This window comes from Buteo buteo, chromosome 15 (genome assembly GCF_964188355.1).
Source record: "Buteo buteo chromosome 15, bButBut1.hap1.1, whole genome shotgun sequence".
NCBI classification, from domain to species: Eukaryota; Metazoa; Chordata; class Aves; order Accipitriformes; family Accipitridae; genus Buteo; species Buteo buteo.
This window is the reverse complement of record NC_134185.1, coordinates 723,639-745,032: the sequence shown is the minus strand read 5'-3', so window position 1 is coordinate 745,032 and position 21,394 is coordinate 723,639. Positions and strand designations below refer to the sequence as shown.

Here is a 21,394-nt window from a genome sequence, read left to right as displayed (position 1 = left end):
GGATCTGCTGAGCTATAGCATAGCATCGCATAGAATAGTTCCAGCTGGGCATTGTTATGCTTACAAAATGTTGAGAAAAATAAAATTTGCCTTCACAGTTGTCTGCTACTCCCTTAACATGAAGGGAACTCCCTTGTGCATATCAAAAGGTGAGATACTCTTTAAAATAAACACTATTCTAAAATAAATCAGAAGTCCTAGAATAGTACTAGAAGAAAACTAATTTATAAGCAGGTCTTAAGCAGTAAGGTTTTATTCAGGAGTGAATAATATCTTTGTCTCCTCCCCTTTTCTTTAGCACAGGACTGAATGTAGAAGGATTTTTTGTTTTCCCATGAATAAGGAAAGCTTTTTGTGAGGATACCTAGCTCTGCAAATGGAAAGACCCTTTGTTGCTCCACAAAGGAGCTGATGGTAATGGTGAACAGAACATACTAAGAAGTAACAAACCTATTTCATGTTGCCAAGCTGTGCTATTTCTGTTTTGGTGTTTCTAGAAGAAATTAATTTATTCTCCCAATTCAGGGCTTTGTGCTGCTTTATCTTACAGCTGGAAGCATTTGTCTGTCCCATATTTATCTAGTTTTTGTTACTGTTCTGAACACTGATTCGTGTATAATACAGAAACGGTCACTGACACAAACACTTTTTCTGAATGGCAAGCATATTCCTTGTTTCTGCTTGTAAAACCCAATTAAAATATTCTTCATAGAATAAGAAATGTTACAGTTCTAGTAGGGATGCATTTGGGCTACATCAAACAGGGAAACAAATCCTCTTCTAAATGTCAACATGCCTTTTCTGCCAATCACTGCATTTAGTTTGAGGCTTAGATGTTAATGCTGTGAACTGTATGTTAGCTTTGTTATACCTGTGGTACGCCGTCCTGAGGTAGTCAGTCAAAACCCTTACTAATATTAAATGGAGTTTTTAATCTCGCAGAAACTGGTTAGCAGGTTAGAGCTTTATGTTGCAACATAACAGCAAATTATACGAGTCCTTGCTTAGTTGGTTACCAGCATTCTTGCCCCCACGTGTGGAAGGGAGGTGGGGAGAAAGACAGTGTGGTTTTGAATAGGGTAGGTTTTTCGGGGAGCACTTCGGGCTGCCCTGTGGTGGAGTAACTTGTGATGTACTTCTGAGGGTGCTTCTGATGGTGTCCCGAGTGCCTGTGGCTGTTCTCGGCCCAAGACTGCCGCCGGTTTGGGGACCCCCGTGCCAGACAGCCCTCGTCACCCCACCGGACCTCGCGGCCCCTCTCCCGGCTCGTGGGAGGTCCACGGCATTCCTGGGCACGCGTCAGGAGGGCAGCAGTGCCAGGCCACCGGTGAGATGGGTCTGGCCAGAGAACTGACCGTTGTGCGGCTGTCCGGGTATTCGAAGGGCAGTTTATCACTTACTGAGAAGAAGGCGGGTCCCCTGTAGACAGCCGAGGTAAGGACCGATGTTTGATTGCAGTTCTCAGCATTAAAAGGTGAGGGAGCGATGGAAGCCAACAGCCCCTGTCTGCCTGGTGCCGCTCGCCACGTCTGCAGCTGTGGGGGGGCTCCTCCCCAGCGAGAGGGCTCCGATGCCGGGAGCCAAGGGCATTTAAATATGCTAGTATTAGCTACGGATTCTCTACAGCACAAGTTCACTGCCCTTCTTTTCCCCCTCTTTTACACAACACAGACACAAAGTGGAGCCACGTCTGTTTGTCTCTGATGCCCGCTCCAGAGTTCAAGCTCCCATAGCGCTCATCTCGTGGACAATTTGCTTTAACATGCCATATACTGAGGAAACTTTCCCCTGAGTATGCAACATTATATAAATCAGATGTTATGTAAATATCAACTTGTAAATGTGTGTGTGTATTTGTTAAATTCTGTGACAATTCTGCTGGTATTATGACTTCTGAGAACAGCACTTGACATGTCCATATTAAAGGAGGTAAGTTCAAGCATGGCAATGAGAATAAATACATGTGGCGATCTTCATGAGGTGCTGTAGTACACTTAAGACTAGACTATCACAACATTGTAAGTAAGCTGGAGGATATATTTTAAAAACTAACTGTTGTACACATTTTGTTTACAGCACAGACTATAACTAATCTCTGGCATTTTGTAGAAACCATGCATGGTGTATTGACATAATAAATGCTGACACTGGGAGACAGACTGCCTGTGCTGTGATCCAGCTTGACAACACCTGGTTAGATTTGGGGATTCTCTTCTGTGACTTAGCCTGAAGCAAGTGAGGTGTGTTGATGCGCAGCATGTTTTACTGCAAGGGGTTTTGGAGATGAGCAAGTCTGTGATTATATATGCATTCATGCATGGAGCGCATACCTAAGCTTTTTACTAACATAGGCAATTTTTTGGTAAGAAATTTCATGTAATTACTTCTTAAGAATTCTCCATTTTCTGTATACTTGTTGGGTATCTAATCTTTGGTTTTAAATATTCAGTCCTAGCATACAGACTTGAGCAGAATGTCTCACACTGTCAATAAATATTCTCCGTGTGTAAGCACAAAGCTTTGTAGACAGGTGGGAGCAGCACAGTTTGGGGAAAGAGAGTCATTTCTGTGTGTCCACATGTGTGGTATCATTTTTGGCTATATGAGTATAAAAAAAAAGTTTTATGAACAAAAACTTTGATGGAGGCTGAGAAGACTGCCTGTTGGCTTTGGGCACCTTACAGTCTGCTTGCTTGTGCAGGGTAGAGTGTGAAAGGAATCAAGATGCAGATAAACCTGGTGAAACTGTGTGTATATTGGTTGGGGAAGATGTTGGGGAGACTGGCTGTGGATACTCAACAGATCTACTGAGCTATATGCTTTGTCAGGTTTTATACTGCAGAGGAAAAAGTTTATTGCCCAGCTGCTGACACAGGAAGCATCATGTGCATTTGATTATAAGTAAAGCATCCCCTGCTATCACCTGATCATTTTCCCCTGGAGACGTGCATTTGTCTCCCCCAGATAAATGATTAAAAACTCTGAAAAAAAATCATGTGCAAAATCTTTGCCATAAATGAGGAAGGGTTTCTACAAGCGCACAGAAAGCCTAGCTCATGTTCTTAAATATGATTGAGAAGTTAAGCCACTCATAAAAACATCCAGTAATACAACAATAACCATATTTTTCAAGTGGAAGTCTGTTTTCTCCCCAGCAATGAAATCTTTCTGTTAATACTTTCTATTCTGTATGTCATCATTTCTCAGCTATCTTCTCCTAATATGACTGGATATTATCCCAGAGAATTAGTCTTACTATTATTTGGAGAAAATTTTTATACATGGCAGAATTGGATCAGAACTCAGATTGCAAAATAAGATCTACATTTACAGTGGCTGTACCAGGAATGCGTGTTTGTGGACAAGGGTCATCATTATATGCAGTCAAACTGCCTGAGTTTTCAAATTTTCCTTTGCAGCAGCTGTATGCTTTGGCTGTGTCTGTGACCGTAACTGGAGCTTAAGCTTTCCAGTATTAAAAGTAGTTCTGCTCAGGTTCCTATCCAGCACATCTTAATAAAATAAATAAGATTAATAAAGTTGTGTTTCAAATTTCTTACAGTTTGTGCTATTCACTGAAACTTTCTCTTTACTTGTCTGCTGTTTTTACCCACATGTGAACATAAAGGGTTTAATTTTTCATAAGTTATTGAGTCAAAGATCCTCTATGAGTACTTTCAGACTTTCAGGAGTTCTGTAATTATAGACTGGTGCTGAGGGTAGCCAGTGGCCCTAGAGCTCACTGACGCCGGGAAGACCGAGCACAACAGTTGAATGTCTGGTAGAGTGCACTGGCTTTTCTGCAACTTCAGACAAAACTGAACTGAGAGCAATTCAGTTATTTAGTTGTAAGTAACTGCTTGCTTCCTGATGTGTGTTTTTTAGAAGGTGGATGAACTGTGAGTGTCTGTCTGCTACATAATCAATAGAATTAAAATCCCTAGCCACTTATTTCCTGCGAAGTGATTAAAATCCACTTTGTACATAGTTTATGCTGGCCGTACCGGTCCTTTGCAGCCATATGTCAAGGTAATTATTAGACAGTTTATGAAGTGTTTAAATATAACTGGTCAGCATAAATCTTCATAGAGTGTATTTTAATAGTTTTATTCCATTCAGAGAACAAATGGAGTTGAGCTTTGGCTGGCCGCCTTGTAGTCTCTTCCAAACTTACATAGCGGTATAGCTCTTTCAGCTTTCGAGTGGCAGCTTTTCTTAATATTAAGAGACACTGAAAGGATGCAGCAGTAGATGGTTATTCTGTGTTTGGTGATGCGTAAGTGGCACAAAAGATTTGGTGTTGTAACTTGCGAACAGGCATTCTGCCCGCGAGGGGGTCCCTGCAGAGGATCAAAAGCTCTGCCGTTTGCTTGGCCATGTCTAATAAACCTTCACATACATGACATGTGACATGGAAATCTTATTTCCATCATAAGTCCGAGTTCTAGTATTAAAGTTGAAATTCAGTCTTTGCCATTCCTTCCTCGCTGTGTGGTTTATTTTCATACAAAATTTAATAATCAATTTGAAGCCCACAACTTCTTCTAAGCCAAGTGGTCCCTGGAAGAAGCATAGCTACAGTTTCAAGACATAGGATTGTTGATGCCATGATGGGGCATCGTCTCTAAATCCTACCCCAAAATGGGATAGACATGTTATCTTGCTGGAATCAGTTAGGTTTGATTAGGTGGCAGTAAATTTCACCTTAAGTATTTATTTTTCCTGTGATTACATATTACTTTCTTTGATGGTTTAACCAATATTTGAAGGAAGTTACAAGTGGTTTGTAATTAAAACACTGGACTGAAAGCCAGCTTGGATTCTGGAGTCTCTGGCCTGATTCTGAGTTTGGGTGTTATTGACATGGCTGATGCGTTTGTGTTGTTATATTCTTGCTGGCTGAAGTGGAAGCAAGAACCATCTGATAAGCAAAGATCTTGTTTAGCTGTTAGCTAAACCAGAGCAGTGACTGGCCATTTTTGCCCTAGAGAGAAGCCTCCTGGGCTTCAAATAAACCGTGAATGCTTTTACTGCCTTTCGCACTACGTGAGAGGATACCTCAGTTCTGTAGACTTACATCCCAATGAATTAGGCTCAGAACTAAGTAGGAGTATTTTTTTTAAAGGACAGTAAACTTTTCTTTTTTAAGCAGCTTGTTTGTAAAGATTTATTAAGTTTTTGAAAAAGCACCTCTAGGTCTAAAATAGTTCTCTTACTTGCTTTCTAGTTCAATTTTGTTGGGAAATTGCTTGGACCAAGAGGAAACTCCTTGAAGAGGTTACAAGAAGAAACAGGTGCAAAAATGTCCATCCTGGGGAAGGGATCCATGAGGGATAAAGCTAAGGTACTGTGTCTGGATTCTGGTTGCAATTAGTGTTGAAACATTTGTGGTTTAGCTGTTACGCTTAGATTGCCTGTCTACTTATTAATGACTCAATTAATATACTCATAATAGACTTTGACTCCAAGGCTAGTTTGTTTATTTGAAGTTACATCAATTGCTTAAATACAGTTTTTCTCTTGTTATGCAAACCTTGCTTCCCATATAATTGTAGACCTCCACAGTTACTGTATTACCACTGTTGTATAGGTAATTCACCTGAAAGATAAACCAGCTTAAAGTTCATTTGTTCTGAGAGATCTGTTTCTCCTGAGAAAGTATAGCTTGTATACACTACTGCTGTAATATTGGTGTACATAAATAGGTTTTCTCTTTTGTTTATTGTTTCTTTAGAGATGGGACTTTTTTAAAAGATTGAATATTTATTCAGGGCATAGTTCTAAAAAAAGATAACAAACTGGATGATTTGCTTAAATGTCTGTCAAAATGCACTATTTATAAAAGAAAAACCTTGTGTTTGGAATCACTGCCTGGTCAATGCACCTAAGGTAATGATCTGTAAGGTAAGGCAGCTTCATATATATCTGACCCAAAGAACAAGTACTGATTGCATCATGGCATCTTACTGTACAGTCTGTAGAACAGCAGTATTATGGTCAACACAGAAATAATGACTGCTAATTTCACTGAACTGTATATTGCCTTTAGTAATGTTGTGCATTATTCTGCTTTCCTTTCTTTCACTCTGTCATTCATCTCTGTAGCTAAAATAATGAAAGCAATAATACACCAGAATAACGGAAAGACTAATCAGGATTTTATGGTTGGCATTATTTGGTCTTGGAAATGCATATCAGCAGTCACACACGCATTATGAGGTCTTCAATTGCAATATTGGAAAAATCAAACCACAAAACAGACAAATTAGGCACACTGAATGTATTTCATTTTTTCAGAGATTTCTTTATGACATTGGGCATACTGACACTTCAATTATCTATTTAACATTATATTTTATGATAATAAATGTTGAATACACTACAGATTTTATTTCTGGATATTGACAAGTAAAGTATTTTATGACTTCTGGCTTACTTCTGGAATGATAAAAAATGACTCCCTGGATGAATGAATGCATGTGCTGCTAAGTAGCAGTAATTTGCATCAGTACTGCATCTGCCAGCTCCATTCTCAGCCACCCACTCAGATTATTATTGCCAAGAGCAGTGATTGCCCAGACAGGGGACTGTGAAGGGCTTGTTACTAGCTTAAAGATGTTTAAAAACACAAATGGTTAGACTGAGCTCTCTGATTTTTGACATCGGTCACTCTTCTTATTATATCATTTGAATTTCATCTGATCATAACGAATGGTGCCAGCATGCCAGTAACTACATTCACTCATGAGTATGTCAGAAAAAACAAAATTCAGGGTATTTTTTTTCCTCTTCATGGAGTATTTAGTACTTAAGTGTAATCTGAAGTTAAGTATGAACTTCACGGAAACTCATTTGTATAAGAATGGTGTAAAAAATGAAGTTATAAAGTAAAATAGCATGAAGTACAGCAGTGATGAAAGCAACTTATGTAGAGAAGGCCTCGTAAGCAACTGTTGTCTTAATCCAATTTAGACATTACTGACTCAAAAGAAAACAAAATCCCTGTGCAATTACAGTGAGAGATAGGAATTATCTGGTCTGTGTACATCACTGATACCACTTCCAAGCAGAAGAGGCTGAGAATGATCATGGAATGGGTAACAGTTGCAATTAGCATTTCAGAGAGGATTTTCTAGGTTGAGATACTGGTAAAACTTAAAGCAAATATATATGACTGTGAGCATAAATAATAGTGTGAATTGTTACACAGCTAAGAAAAATACAGCTTGCTCTGGTTAAAAGAGTTTTCTTGCCATAAAACAAGCCCACTAGTCTCATTTAAGCAGTATTTTTTTACTGATTTAAATACAAATTCCCAAAATCTGGAGGCTTGTTGTGGTTATTTTGTACTGTACAAGAAACCATCTTATGTATATTGCTGGACGAGTCTTCCTTCTAGAGGAATTTCCAAGAAAAATCTATGAAATTTCTCTCTGTAAACTAGAATTTCCTTAAAGCTGCCTATATTATGCCATGAACCATAATAGTCCCTAGGCAGACTGCAGGCTTGTGTGCTTTTCCCCTCCAGTCCAGTGCAGCCAGATGCTAAGCTGCGTCAGAGCAGCAGAAACAGAATTTCTGCTGGAAAACACTAGATACACTTACGCCCTAAATCCTTAGGTACTTAGTGTTTGAAAAGAACTGATCCACCTATTTAGTTTTTTTTAGTGCCAAAATGACAGTAGGCAAACGCTTGGCTCTACAATGAACCACTCTGGCCATACTCTGTAATTTTGGGCATATGGAGGAGGGGCAGTTTCCAGTTCTGGGAAGCAGACTCTGTGAAGGGAGGTATATCTGCTTCTCAGAATTTCCTTATCTTTAAAAAACAAATCTGTGGCTAAATTCCATAGACTAAAGAATTTGAGTTGTTCCTTTCCAGACCCTCAGGGGACACTTGTTAAGAGTGACTTGAGATTTCTGAGTATCTGCTGTGCCTACAGTGTGGGAACAGGAGAGGTTAATTTGAAAAGCCAATGCAACTTACCTAAAATGAATATTAAGAACAACTCCAGTTGTGTGCTAAATATCACAGAGCTTATACATGTGTCACAGAAAGTTGTGTTAGAAATTGTTGAAGAGATGCCCAAGTGCAACTGCAGCAGTTTTGCAGAATAACATTTGCAATACAAGGAAAACTTATGATTCTTCCAGTGCAGTGTGGCTGATGTGAGTACTTAAATCTCTGTGCTTCAGCTAATGCCACTGGCTCAGCAGAAGTTTAGTTTTCTGTAAGAGGAGAAAGATCCTACAGTGTTCTGACAGGAAGAACAAGCACCATCATGAAACATGGACAGTCCGCTATGCACAACAGAAGATGATGCTGGCTTTTAGATACTTCATCCTTTTGATTTGGCATGCAAAACTGTAGCTAAAATTTGAAATACTTATTAGCTGCATAACTCCCATTTATTTTTAAATCATAGAGAAAGTATTGTTCAACATGTTGAGCATAGCTGTGACCACTGAGAATTGTGCCCACCCTAAGAGCACAGCCAGTTGCCAATGAGTTTTTAGAACAGGTTGAGCTCTCGCTATCTTGATGGCTTACATGCTGCCACTAAAGGTTGTCATTCCTGTAGTAATATAGCATTATAAATATGCAAATACATTCTTCAGAACAGGTAGTGATGACATTAAACAGAGTCATGTTGAATTGCTTGGCTTTTGATTCTTTCCCATTTCTTTTTCTTCTTTTTCCAAACAGCATGGGAGGCAATTGTAACGGTAAACAATCAAACTGAAGTGACAGGATAAATCCCATTACAAGTGGAATGAATTGATTGCGTTCATACATAGATGCAGATTTTCTCCTTTTCAACCATGCAATGAATGCTTTTCACTGTGCCATTAAAAAAAAAAAAATGTATGCAGTGAGCTGGAATAGCTTTTTTTACATAAACCATAGCAGTAAGAGCATGGATTCTCTTTAAAAGAAGCAAAAAAATATGTAGCAATGTTTCTTAAACACTTCTATTTCTTAAGCTAGTTACCTGCCAGAGTTACGTAAGAGAAAGCAGTCTTGGGGCTTGCACCATTTCTCCATATTCCCTGGTTTTAGATTATTTATATGAGAAGTATTTTTTTAATTCAGATAACTTATACACCAATGTGCAATAAACATGCACTAGATAGTATACATAACCTGGTCTTTGTGTTTTGTGGAACTTCAGAACATCATATGCAAGAAAGCAAAATGGCAATGGTTTCATGCAGATGGGGCTGAAAGGAAAATTTTTGTAGGAAAATCATTTAGGGCCAGAGATAAAATAACCACACTGGTGCCATTAGAACTGCCTTTAAGGGCTGCATGACCTGCCCGCGGATTGCTGGAGCCTGGGAGAGTATGTGGGAAGAGTCAAAAACATACCCCTCCCCGTCCACGTTTCCCTGAGAACCCTCTACTGACCGGAGAGAAAATACTGATCTAAGGGACACTGGTCTGAGGTAGGACCTCGCCCTTAATAACAGGAGTGAGAACAGATCAACAGCATTAATCATAGTCCAGCCATGATACTTACCTGCAACATGCCATCATCTCTCTTTGTTAGGTTTTTTTCAGAGATGAACTATACTAGAGTAGGTGAGGCTGTATTTGGTGAGGCTTGCCTGGAATGACTATATGTAGCATGGTACCAGTCATTAATTGGTATGGATCATGCTGGTGAAACAGAGCAAATGAAGGCCATGCATGATCCCAGATTAATAACTGTAATGCTGGGCAAGGCATAGAAAAAGCAAAAACATGTTGAGAAAGGCAAGAGGACTGGCTTGAAAAAAAAAAAAGGCAGGTATAAATCTTTTGCAAAAGAAAAACTCTACCTTGTACAGAATTTTATCTTCTGTCTTTTGTCTTTCCCATTGCATGTGTAACTTCATGGTGGGGACATTCAAAGAAAAAGATGATGGAAATTTTCCAGTGAACACAAAATTAAGTAGAAAAGAGGTATGTGGAGGCTCCAGAATTCTGAAACAAAGAAGGGTTGTGAGAGAAGTCTTGAAAATGTGCAAGTGTTGTAGTTGGAAATTTTTCAGGGTACAATGTTTGTGCACTTTTTTTGTTGTTAAGAACTTTTTAATTTAAAAATTAACCTAAATGAATATATTTGGAAGAACTCAATAACCTAAGAACAGTAAAATGTTTTGATTTTGCTTTAGTAATATTTTGAGTGTTACCCAAAGGAAGATTTTTGATTGCTTTTCATTTTGTTAAAAAAATGAAAAATGGATTTTTAACCTGATTATTTTTTCCTGAAAACTCATTGTTCCATCACCTGCAAGACACTTCTTACAAGACAGATTAACTATTTAAACTGAAGAGGCTCACATTGTCTTTGCAGAAGTCACAGGCACTCCAAACATCTTTTTGAACCACTTTTTACTTACATGAAGCAGGATTTGGAAATTAATGTATAACCTGATAACAAGGCTATATATTAGATAAAAGAAAGCTAAAACTTCAATTGCTACAGTAGCACGTGGGCTGTCAGCCACGCATGAAGGAAAATGTAAGTCACAGTGCTTGAGTTAAATCTCCTGAATACTGATGTGTAATTGGCAACCCAATTTAAAGTCTGTCTTTTTACCTAGAGAAATCCTGTCAACACCAATTCCCTTTTTGCACACTTTCTGTTTATTACCCATTTCTTTCATCATTTGAACTTCCACTTACGTCTTTTGTCCTGGCTATTTGGAAGATGCTGTTATAAAAGATTCCTGTTTCTTTCCTATAAAACATGGGAAATTGGAGAACAAACTTGCACTGCAGCTTCGAAAAATCATGTAAACTATTTGTCCATGACTCAATGTTTTGTCAGCTACTGAGTGAACTTTTAAATGCTTTCTTCTTCAAGTTTCAGTTGTTGCTTAAACTAGTTATTAAAGAAAGTTTCATCACAGAAGAGTTAATTGCAGTAGAATTATCTGCCTTTCATTAATCTGTGGGTTAAGTACTTTCCAAAGAAGCTCCACTCCCACTGGACAAGGCTTGTCCTGTTAAACAGGATTTCTTGCATTAGCTTTTCTTTTTAAAAACCACAGGTGTTAAGAACTTGTTGACAAATAAAAGGATCTGAAGTCAGCACGCAGGTTACCTACCTAGATGCAGTGATTAACGTGTTGGCTCTAGTGTGGCTTTAACAGCCATATTATGCAAGTACCTTATAAAAGATTTTGAAAATCTGGGGGAGCTGCAGCACACACTGGTCTGTTCTCTGCAAATGCTAAGTGCCCTGACTGCTATCCTGCAACCTTTAAATATATGCTTAAATATCTTACGGGATCAAGTCCATATATATAATGTGAATGGTGCCCAATAACTTTTTGGCTTGAAGCTCAATATATTTTTTCATTAGATTGTGTCTGCCATGAGTGTAGTGCCCTAACAGGGCAGAGTTAATTCTCTGATAGCATTCTCTTGACTTCATTGGTTTTTCAAGGCTATATAAGTAATGCTAAGATAGCCCAACAGGGAAGAAAAAAGTTGCAAGTTTTGTCTATAGGAGGTGATGATCCAAGTATTGCATTATGTTCTTTCCAAATCCTATTGCTTTACTGAAACATGACAACAAAAGTGTCTTCTTTAGTGTCCTGAGTTTCAAAAGCCTTTGAGTGACACTGTCTGTTACAATCATTTAAGCTTATGCAGTATGGCTACATATGCTTTATTTCCTTCCAAATGAGAGTGGCAGCATTCTGGAAAAAAAAAAAAAAAGAAATTATGAAAGATGCTGGAAAGTAAAAAAAAAATAAAAAAAAATAGAAAATCACCTACCAGGTTTTACACTGGTGCCACCCCACTCGTGCCAGTGAGGTTGCTCACTCTAGTTTATGGCCATGGTAGTTAAGCCCAGTGTGTCATCATGAGGTTTCAGCTCTTACAGTTGGAAATACAAATATGGGAATTTCTATTAAAAGTCCATTTTAGTTCTTTAAAACAGAACCTGTAGGTTTACTTCCAGCCTGCTGGGAGTTTTGGTCTGGACTCTATGCAAAATCCCTGAAATGTTTGTTTCTTAGGTAAGATGTTTCTGTTTCACTGAAATGCTCCTTTATCATCTTTAGCTGTAAAATCTCTAAGAGTAAGGTAGAGCAATGTGTGGCATTGGGTTTAGAAAACTGGCTTACATCCAGAAGCATCAATGGCTAGTTTTAAATCACTAATTGGTGCTCAGCCATTTAATCTTTTTCTGTTAGGTTTTCCTTTGCTGTGTGTAAAAGTATTATTGGCTTTGTATTTTTATCTCTACAGCCATGGTACCTTACAGCTTACAGCCATTTTACCCCACAAACAGGTTTACGGCCAAGAGCAGGATTAGGCCCTCAACATGTCTTCAAGATATGAGCAGAAGTTACAGTAGCACACTGCCTCTGCTGCAACACATTTTTTTTCCCTTCCTAAATCTCTCCAGCTTCCTGATGCGGACTGCTGTGAAGCTGTAAGGACTATAACAAATGACCAGCAACAAAGAAAAATGCCCGCAAAAGGAACAAACAAAAAGCAGACCACCCCATATTTTGAAACTGAAATCTTTAAAGTGTACTGTAATCTGCATTCTCTCAGTTTTTCCTTCAAGTGCGCATGTCAGAAGGTACCAAAGGCTTTCAAACTCTAAAGCCAGGTTTTACCTGAAAACAATTTCCAGAGAACATACTTTCTCCTTATACAGAGAAACTGTAAATCTCTTGGCAGACATAGATTAGAAGAAGAGACCGTCTTAATCACTGTTTCCTCCAGTGTTACTCATGTTCTAGCAACTTTCAGTTGCTCAACCACCCTGGTTTCTTTGGAAAATACCTCTATATATCGCCTCTTTGTTGTAAACTCCTTTTTGCCCTGATAAGGGAGGGAGTTTGAGGTAGATACAGATCACACCCAGTATTTCTTAGAATGGCTTTTATTCTTTAAGCTGTTTTTACTAATAACAGGTAAACTATTTTCACAGCACATTCACTTATTTAGTCTCACAGCTGAATTGCACTCTCACGATTATCTGGTTAGAGCAATGTTTGGGAAGCCAACTCCACCTATATACTCAGAAAATAGAGGGTAATACTGGCAGGTCAATGGTAGGTGTTCAGAAAGTCCATCAGAAGGTCCTTTATTTCATCAGATGCATATGTAATCCCATGGCCTTCATCTGCGTGTACCAGTCATCGTGGATGTGGGCCGAGTTATGGAACCCACTGCTGACACCAGTGTGTGCTGGTGCTCAGCAGCCTCTTGGTGTTTTCAGACTGCATGTTCTTGCAGGTTCACCAGCACCAATAGTCTCCAGGGCTTACCAGTCCTTGGGACGCTTTCGTGTGCCACCTTCTGAACCATACTTTTTCTTTCTTTGTCCTTTTCCTTTCTTTTTCTTGAAACTATTTCTCCATCAAAACTTAAGGATACCTATAGAATCAATTCGTGCAAACTCACATGGATGGGACTTTCATGAAAAAATGTTTGGATGCTCATCTTTTAATTGCTTCTCTTAGGTGTCTCTTCACATCCACACATGCTGTCTGATCCCTCTTATGTTTCACCAGCTCCTCAGAGCTGTGCAAATCAGCTTGTTCCCAGAAGGCTGTTCCTTCTCTTTCCTTCCAGAAGACTCCATGTTACCCAGAGTGCAACAGCTGGGAAAAGCAAGTCATCTTCTCTGCTTCCCAGCCACACGCTTTTAACTAAATTTGTGTATTTTAATATCACAGTAAACTGAAGGCTTTCAGTCATATATGTTCCCTCTGGCACAAAAAGAATGTGTTTATTCACCGAGGATCTTTCTAGCTGAGGATTCGTAAACCTCTTCATTTTTTACCATATCCCTGAATATTTGGGGTTATTTTCCTCTTGCCTCTTTGCACTCTGTTGGAATATTGTCGTTCCCCAGATCATTAGTTAGCACTGGATTCCTGGCAGATGGGAGAATCTTTTGTTTGGTAGTTTTAGCAGCTTCCATTGGCTACCTCTCTGTCTGGCTTGCTGGCTGAGGTGGGAGCAAACTCAAAAATATGAGGCCATTGAGCCAAGACACAGTGAACTGGCCCTACTGGGATAGATTCTTCCCTTCCTGACATTCAGATGGTCCTGTCTGCATACCTAATTAATGAGATCCCTTATGATGGATAGTCCCTTATCTATCAGAACACTCATCTGTGCTAACAGGCATCTCCTTAATATCATTGACCAGTAACTTTGGATTTGGAACCTGGCTAGAAAGATCAACTGCCTGTTATCCTTCAATTTATGCAGTTTCAAATGATCTGCAACACCGTAACCCCTGGCCATTTCAGTTTGTGCTATAAATTTGGGGGAAAGTCCATTTGTTTCCATTTCTGTCAAGTTTATTTGTTTCCTTGCAGTATGGATTTTTCCTTCTGAAGGTGGTTTGTCATATTTATGTCGAAGATTTAAGGTGTTTTCTTTGACTTCCCTCTCTGAGTTTTAGAACCCGTTTAAGTACATAGCCCATCTTGCTGCAGAGAAAACAGTCTTTTCTCCAGTCCCTCCTGAGTTAAGAACAGGTCTCCTTTGTTTTGGCTGGATGGTTCAACCACTCTGACCTTGCTTAGAGGAGTCAGGCTTGAGGAAAGCTTTTTAAAAGCTTTTTATCTGTATGTATATGTGGAGAGAGAGAGAAAGGGGGGGGGGGATGTGGGGGCGTGATACGTAGCTGTGATTCACAGTTGAGCATAAGTCATTTTGTATTAGCCAGTTCCTTCTGATGTCTTCTACAGAGTGACTAGGGATGTCTGTCTTTTATCAACAATTTGAAATTCCCATGCTATTTAATATTCGACTCTTCTATCCCCAAAAGATGCATAATCGCTTCCAAAGTTTCAAGATGGTTTCATAACCCATTTCCTAAATGTTTCTACAGAATGGTAGGAAATTCCCAGTAGATGACACCACTTTCATTTTAAGAGGAGTATAGCTGAAGTGGCATTACTCTCAGATTATCACCAAATTATTCAACAGTGTTCCTTTCGCTTTGGTATAAAACTTACTGTCTTCTCAAGACATACTTGAATAAGCCTCCAGACCATTCCCTGTCCTAACTGTGGATGATGTGTTACATTTTCTTCCATTCTGAGTTTCATGTGGCAGGAAAAGAAAAAAGCATCAATAACAGACCACCCTTTTTACCAGAGAAAGATACCGCTCGAGGTCCTCAGCTCCCCCACGCGACTGTCTCCTCCCTGTGTACGAGGCCCCGTGGCTCCTCGTCTCTGCCACAGCGAGTTCCACCTTGCTTGAGTCTCCCAAGTTCTAGAAAAATCTCTTCTCTAGAGACATGGCTTGTGGGTTTATGCTGCCTGTCAGCTCTGACCTGGATTTCAGGGTCTAGGTCTGCAGATCAGGCAGCGGGGCCATCTGTTGACTTCTCCAGTCAGGTTCCAGTTCTTCTCTGGGTCTTCTGCCTGGTCACTATGGGAGCATATGAACAGGACTTTGTTGTCCCTTTAGAGAGGTCATTTAGGTCTCTCAGTAAGCAACCTGTTCCTACCCCCATAGCAGCCGGAAAGTTTTTGGTTGCACTTTTATATAAAATGTTATTTGTGAGTGAAGACATCAGATTTGTGTCAGCAGCTTTTACATGTTACTGCTGAAAACAAGTATTACAATATTATAGCTAGAGCCCAATGTACTGCAGCTTATTTTCATGCAATTAGATACTTCCCTGTACGCAGTGTCCCCTCCTGGAAAGGGACACAGGTCACAAGGTAGTTGTTGTTCCTCGATACCGGAGCTTGTTTTCACTGGTGCAAGATCTGGCCTACCGTCAGAGTCAAGAACTAGCTGTCAGGAATTCCTGGGTCACAGAAGCACTGTTTTTATCTCCTGACCATCTCACAGCCAGTCCCTCCCTGAGGCAACAGAAACAAAAAGACCTCGGTGAGGATTGCTATGCTGGCATTTTGCTCAGTGAATATTCCCCAGGAGAGAAAAATCCTAAATTGAACAAATCAAAAAAACTGTATGGCCTTTTTGCCTCTTAGAGACAGATTTTGGACTATAAATGTTGGGCTGTAAATATTGGAAACAACCTGCCTCATTGATTCTATAACTACTCACCCATGATTTCTGGGAAAAAACTATAAATGCCAAACAATTCGTGCAAGCTTGTGTGCTTATTAAAGGAAACTGAACTGAAGCCTCTGACCTTGTTGATATGCTGAGTTTTATGACATTATTTGGTATTCTATAACAAAGACTTATGTTTCTGCATACACATGGAAAATTGGAACACTAGTTTTTATTTTAAATTGGAAAGATGGCAGAAAATATCTTCCTAATCTTGACCTATATTAATTACTGATGAAAAACTAAAGTTCAGAGGTTGGTTGCATGCAAAGGTAGGTTAAAACAATCAGGAAAGTGGGACACACTTTTAAGTACTTAAAATGTTTGTAATTTAAATAAAACTTGAAAACTGTTGGAGTGATCTCCTTTGACTCCTTAGGAAATATATAAGATCTCCTCTAACGCTCTCAGTATCCCAGTGGTGCAGTTCTTGCACTGCTGAAGCCAGTGGCAGTTTTGCTAATGACCAGTGGGAGGAATAATTCACTCTTAGTATTTTGATGAATGAGCGAATGAAATTCAAATGCAATCTCCAAATATTTCTCTATTAATTTTTAGACTGAAGTCCCAGTCTGAAGAGTGAGATGTTAGAATGGTTGCAGAGATTCAACCAGATCTATCACTTTTAGTATTTCCTGCTAACCTGATTCATGGAGCGATATGATACTTCCATGTAATTAGTGATGGCATTTTCAGAATGGAATAACCAAGAGGGAAATTTAACTTTGTGTTAAAAATTTCATACTCTGAGGCTGATCGTTAAGAAAATTACATTGTCCTCACAAAAGGATTCTATCAGACCTCAAACAGATGCTGAAAAATCCCTGTTTTATTACTGATGCAACACAGTGGTGATATTAAAAGTCTTCATCGCCTCCCTCGCATCCAATGTTAAAACAGACGTACATATTTCTTAGCTCTGACAGGACATTTGTAAGACTTCACTGCTGTTTTTAAAAAGGTGGGATGCATTCTTCTCTTCCTGGTAAATTAGACTACTTCCAAGGGATGAACTGTTGAGATAGTGCATCAGGTTTATTCTTTCTCTTCTCAGTTAAAAGTGATGGAGGAGCATGAAACTTTAAGGGAGACAAAGCAAATAAGTGGCAAAAGAGAGGAGTGTGGGAAGGGTAAAGATGGTCCTTAGTGAAGAAAAATACATATTATTTGAAGTAGTGAAAGATTACCTGCTTTACGTTTGCCAACTTGTAAATGTTTAGCAAATTTTTGACCTGAAAATAGTTTAATTTTTTTTTGTTTGTGGAATATTGTAAGGTTTTCTAAATACCCCAGCGAAGTGAGGAAAGCTGTGTACAGGTGTATCATGCATTAGCAACAAGCTGCTTAGTAGCTCCGCTGTGATCTCCCTCTGCCTGCAGTGGTGCCAGTTGGGCACCCCAGAGTCCAAGTTTGACATCCAGATCTGTGCCAAACTCCTCTTGATTTCAGGTCGTTTGGATTTCATCGGCCAGAGAATCCCTTGGTGCTTGCTGGTGCCGCGCGGTTGCTGCCAGTGTCCGCGGGGGACTCTGGTGCCTCGCCTTGCCGAAAAAGTTGGGGTGTGAGACCATGCCACCGGCTGGGAGATCCCCTTCTCCCACACGTGGCATTTGCCGACCTGAACCGCGTGGCCAGTGCGAGTCCTGACACTAATGTCAGTGCCCTTGGAGCAGGCAATAAGTTTTCTTAAAAAAAATAAGCTCTGGAAGAAAAAAGCAGGACATTCATGTGTGAGAGAGAGGAAGATAACCAAAAAATGAGACAAGGAAATTATAAGTAAAGGAACCCAATGGCTTACAGCAATTTGGGGGACTGTAGATCTTTTCACACGGCTGTTTTTTCCCATCTGTGCTTTTCCAGACCAGTAATTTATATTCCAAAGTATTTTATTTATCTACATGCGGCTTCATAAAGACCAGGTTTGATATTGCTGAGGTTTGTTTTACGATTATTGTTCTTGCTGTTTTACCTATAGATAAATGCAAAAAGAACTGCTTTGAATTATTTGTAGCAATTATGTTAAATCCCAGTTTTCCGTGCATAATGTTATCTGTACTCTTGAGGATCATGATAAATACTTTTAATATACTTTAATGGGTTACTGTTACAAGGAATTTTGCATTGCCACAATAGAGGCAGCATTACAGTAAATTAAATTACAGTGCACACAATTAAATAGAATAATGAAAAAAATCAGACTTGGAGCAACAGCTCTTTGGAGTCCTCTGAAATTCGATTCCACGATAAACATAATAGGATAAGATGGTGAGTGGAATTTAGATAGCTAAGCTAGATATTATTTTGTTTGTAATATCTCCATCAGGGATTAATGTTCTCTTATTCAGAGACATTGATTAGTCTCTGGATTATTTTTCTGATTGATTACGGTTGTAATGTAGCATTCCTTTTTCATTTATCTCCTCAACATCAATGTAACTTTAGAGCTATAACTTCATCGTTGTACAGTTGTTATGCAAACTGCAATATTTTGTGGCTTCTCAATAACAACTTTAAGGAAATCTGTACAGATTTAACTTGAGTTTATAGCCATATATTACCAAAAAAAACCCCCTGCCTTCCTTTCATCTTCGCTGAAAAAGAGAAATCTTAATTTTACATATTCTCTGACAACAGCTCCTTTCCAAGAACACTTGAGCATGAGTTACGTTTCTGTTTTATCAAACATAGCTAAAGTAAGGCATGTGTGCAGCTCTGGACAGTCATTATTTTGAATATACAATGAAATCAGAAGGTACGATATTAACACTGCAAATGGTATTATTGATTTTTTTCCTTATTTGTATTATTTTTATTGGAGATGAACATGAATTCAGTCCAATACGGAGCTGGTGTTTGGAGTCAGGAGGAATATAAGTTTTGCATTTACTTCCGATCACTTTGTGGCTCTGGCTTTCTTTCCTAGATTCTTAGTTTCCCCACAATAAAGTATAGCAGTTCTTGCCCATCTACTTTAGAGGTGTCTACAGAGAAGTAATTCACTGATAATTATAAATCTCTTTACAAACACTGCATGTTATTGCACTAAATTCAAAGTTTTCTGACTTCAGATGAGTGAGCCGTTATCCCTGCAGAATACATCCCACTCCTAAGGACACCTGTGGTTGTGCTCAAGGCTTTCAGGTTCTTTTCCCTTTTTTGTACTGGTATGATATTTATGAAGTCAGATATTCCATTGGCTTAAATCAGATCAACTCCATTTATAATCCAAAAAAGAATGAATTTTTATTGTTACAGAATTTGGAGAGGAGGTGGGAGGGGTAGCAGTTAGCCGTTAAAATATGCACACAAAGCCTTACCCTGATCCCCATCTTCTGTCATCTTTTGCCTCGCACGCTCTCCGAGAAGTTTCTGTGAAACCAAGTCTTCAGAAGTAACCCTGGCACTTAACACCAGACCCTGATCTCATAAACTGTGTTAAGAAGACATAGGAACACGGTTGGGATTTTTTTAGCTTACGGACGTGCAAATGCTTTGCTGAATTTAGACCTTACAGGCAAGTCCTCCCTTCCCGTGCTTACAAACCCTTGCTGTGAAGATGAGTGGCTGCATGTTGTGTGTTTGTTCTTCAGTGCTCCAGCAGATGAATGATTTAGGGGATATCTACAAACTTTGAAGAATTCCCATAAAAGTCATTTTTTGAAGTGGGGAAAAAAATAGTAAATAAAGCCCGCTTTGTTTTTCTGTCCAGCTACAGGTCCCGCATCATCTCCTGTTATATTAAAGAAGTCTGTTATCAAATGCTTTTTATCTGGCAAGAGAGGGAAAGAAGAAGGATGTTTCCGTTGTATTACGTTGTTAATCCTTCTCCAGAGGTGCGTTTATAGGGTAGGGAGATATAGGGAATGGCTAGCAAGCCTTACTTCCTTAATTAAAAACGTAATTAACCATGCATATAAATCTCTCAAATCTAGTGTTACACCGGTATTTTATTGAGTCTCTGGCTATTAAGAGACTTGATCCATAGCTACATACGTACATCCAAAAATAATGTTTCACATTTATTTAAATTGCTGTAGCAAGAGTGTACTCCTGAATAGCTTGACAATAAATTATTCTGGTTTACTGTTTCAAGGCCAAACTTGGTGGCAACTGTTGCAAACAGAATATTTTAGTTTGTTCATTCAAAGATGTAGCTGCAATTGCTAAAACACACTCCACAGAAACGAGTCATTTGCAATCGTCACACAATGAAATATAGGAAGCTTTTTTTTTTTAAAACTAGTTTTAAGTAGGAGGCTCAATCATGGTGCTAAGAAGTCCATGATAAAAAATTATGTGATATTGAACCTCTGAATCAAAATCTATTTTATGTCCCCTTAATGATCAGACCCCAGATAATTTGTAATGAGGATCATATGAGTCTCCATCTTTTACAGTTCCTGTACTGGAAATAGCTACCTTTTATTTTGTCTGTTTTCTGCCATCTTCTCTTTCCTCTTTCTTATTGCATGAGCAGAGCAATGTAATGAATCTGCAGATTTGCTCTCTCCTCTCATGATGCAGGCACCTATCACAGGGAATAAAGCAGTGTCTCACATTGCTAGCTAGATTATATACAGTCCTTGATTAATAATATATGTGGATAATACTTATTATATATACCAGATTTTTATTTTCTTTTTTAGAAATTCTTAGCATGAGTTCTCCTTTCCACTATTTCAGTTTTGAGTGGTCTGCTTGTCCTGGGGCTACTGCCCAGCACTACCATGCAAAAAGATAGATAAATTCTCACTTGTGAACTCTTTCTTCTGAACATCACGGAGAGTACATGGGGAGAGAAATTCCGCTGTCAACTCTCTAATGCAAGTTACTCTGTAGGCCCTCTGTACAACGGATGGCAGCCCCCTCCGTCAGACAGTCTGTTCCCTCTTTGGACATCTACATCTCCTAGATAGATGGGATGAACCTCTCTGTCCTTGCTGACTTACACAACTAGCTGAGGCTCCACATCTGACTTTTGGGGAGCTAGAAGTGCATGAGATGGATACTGGCCTTTCTGATCCCACAGTCACTGAGGGAGTGAGACTGTTCAAAATTCCTGTTTTGCTTTGAGGAAGCCAATTCTGTTCCAAGTTCTAGAAATAAGAGAGATAGCATCTGTCAAAACTTTTATCTTGAGAATCCACTTTTCTTCAGGTTTTTAGGGCAGAATTAGCCATTCAGCTTTTATGTTTTATTGTGTGAATGGGAATTTTATTAATTTCATCCACGTGTATGTATTTCTTATGTATTTGTTACACCCCTACAGCTTGAGAAGATAAGACTCCTCCTGTGCTTAACTCTGAATTCATAGAAAATATTTAA

The 21,394-nt window shown here is 39.1% G+C and overlaps 1 protein-coding gene across 1 annotated transcript in view; it reads left to right on the top strand.

Moving 5' to 3' along the window:
- Positions 1-21,394, top strand: part of KHDRBS2 (KH RNA binding domain containing, signal transduction associated 2) — a 273,194-nt gene that overhangs the window by 37,622 nt on the left and 214,178 nt on the right. The window contains exon 2 of the mRNA XM_075047019.1: positions 5,228-5,344. Coding sequence (XP_074903120.1) covers positions 5,228-5,344 — 117 coding nt within the window. The remainder of the gene's footprint in view (positions 1-5,227; positions 5,345-21,394) is intronic.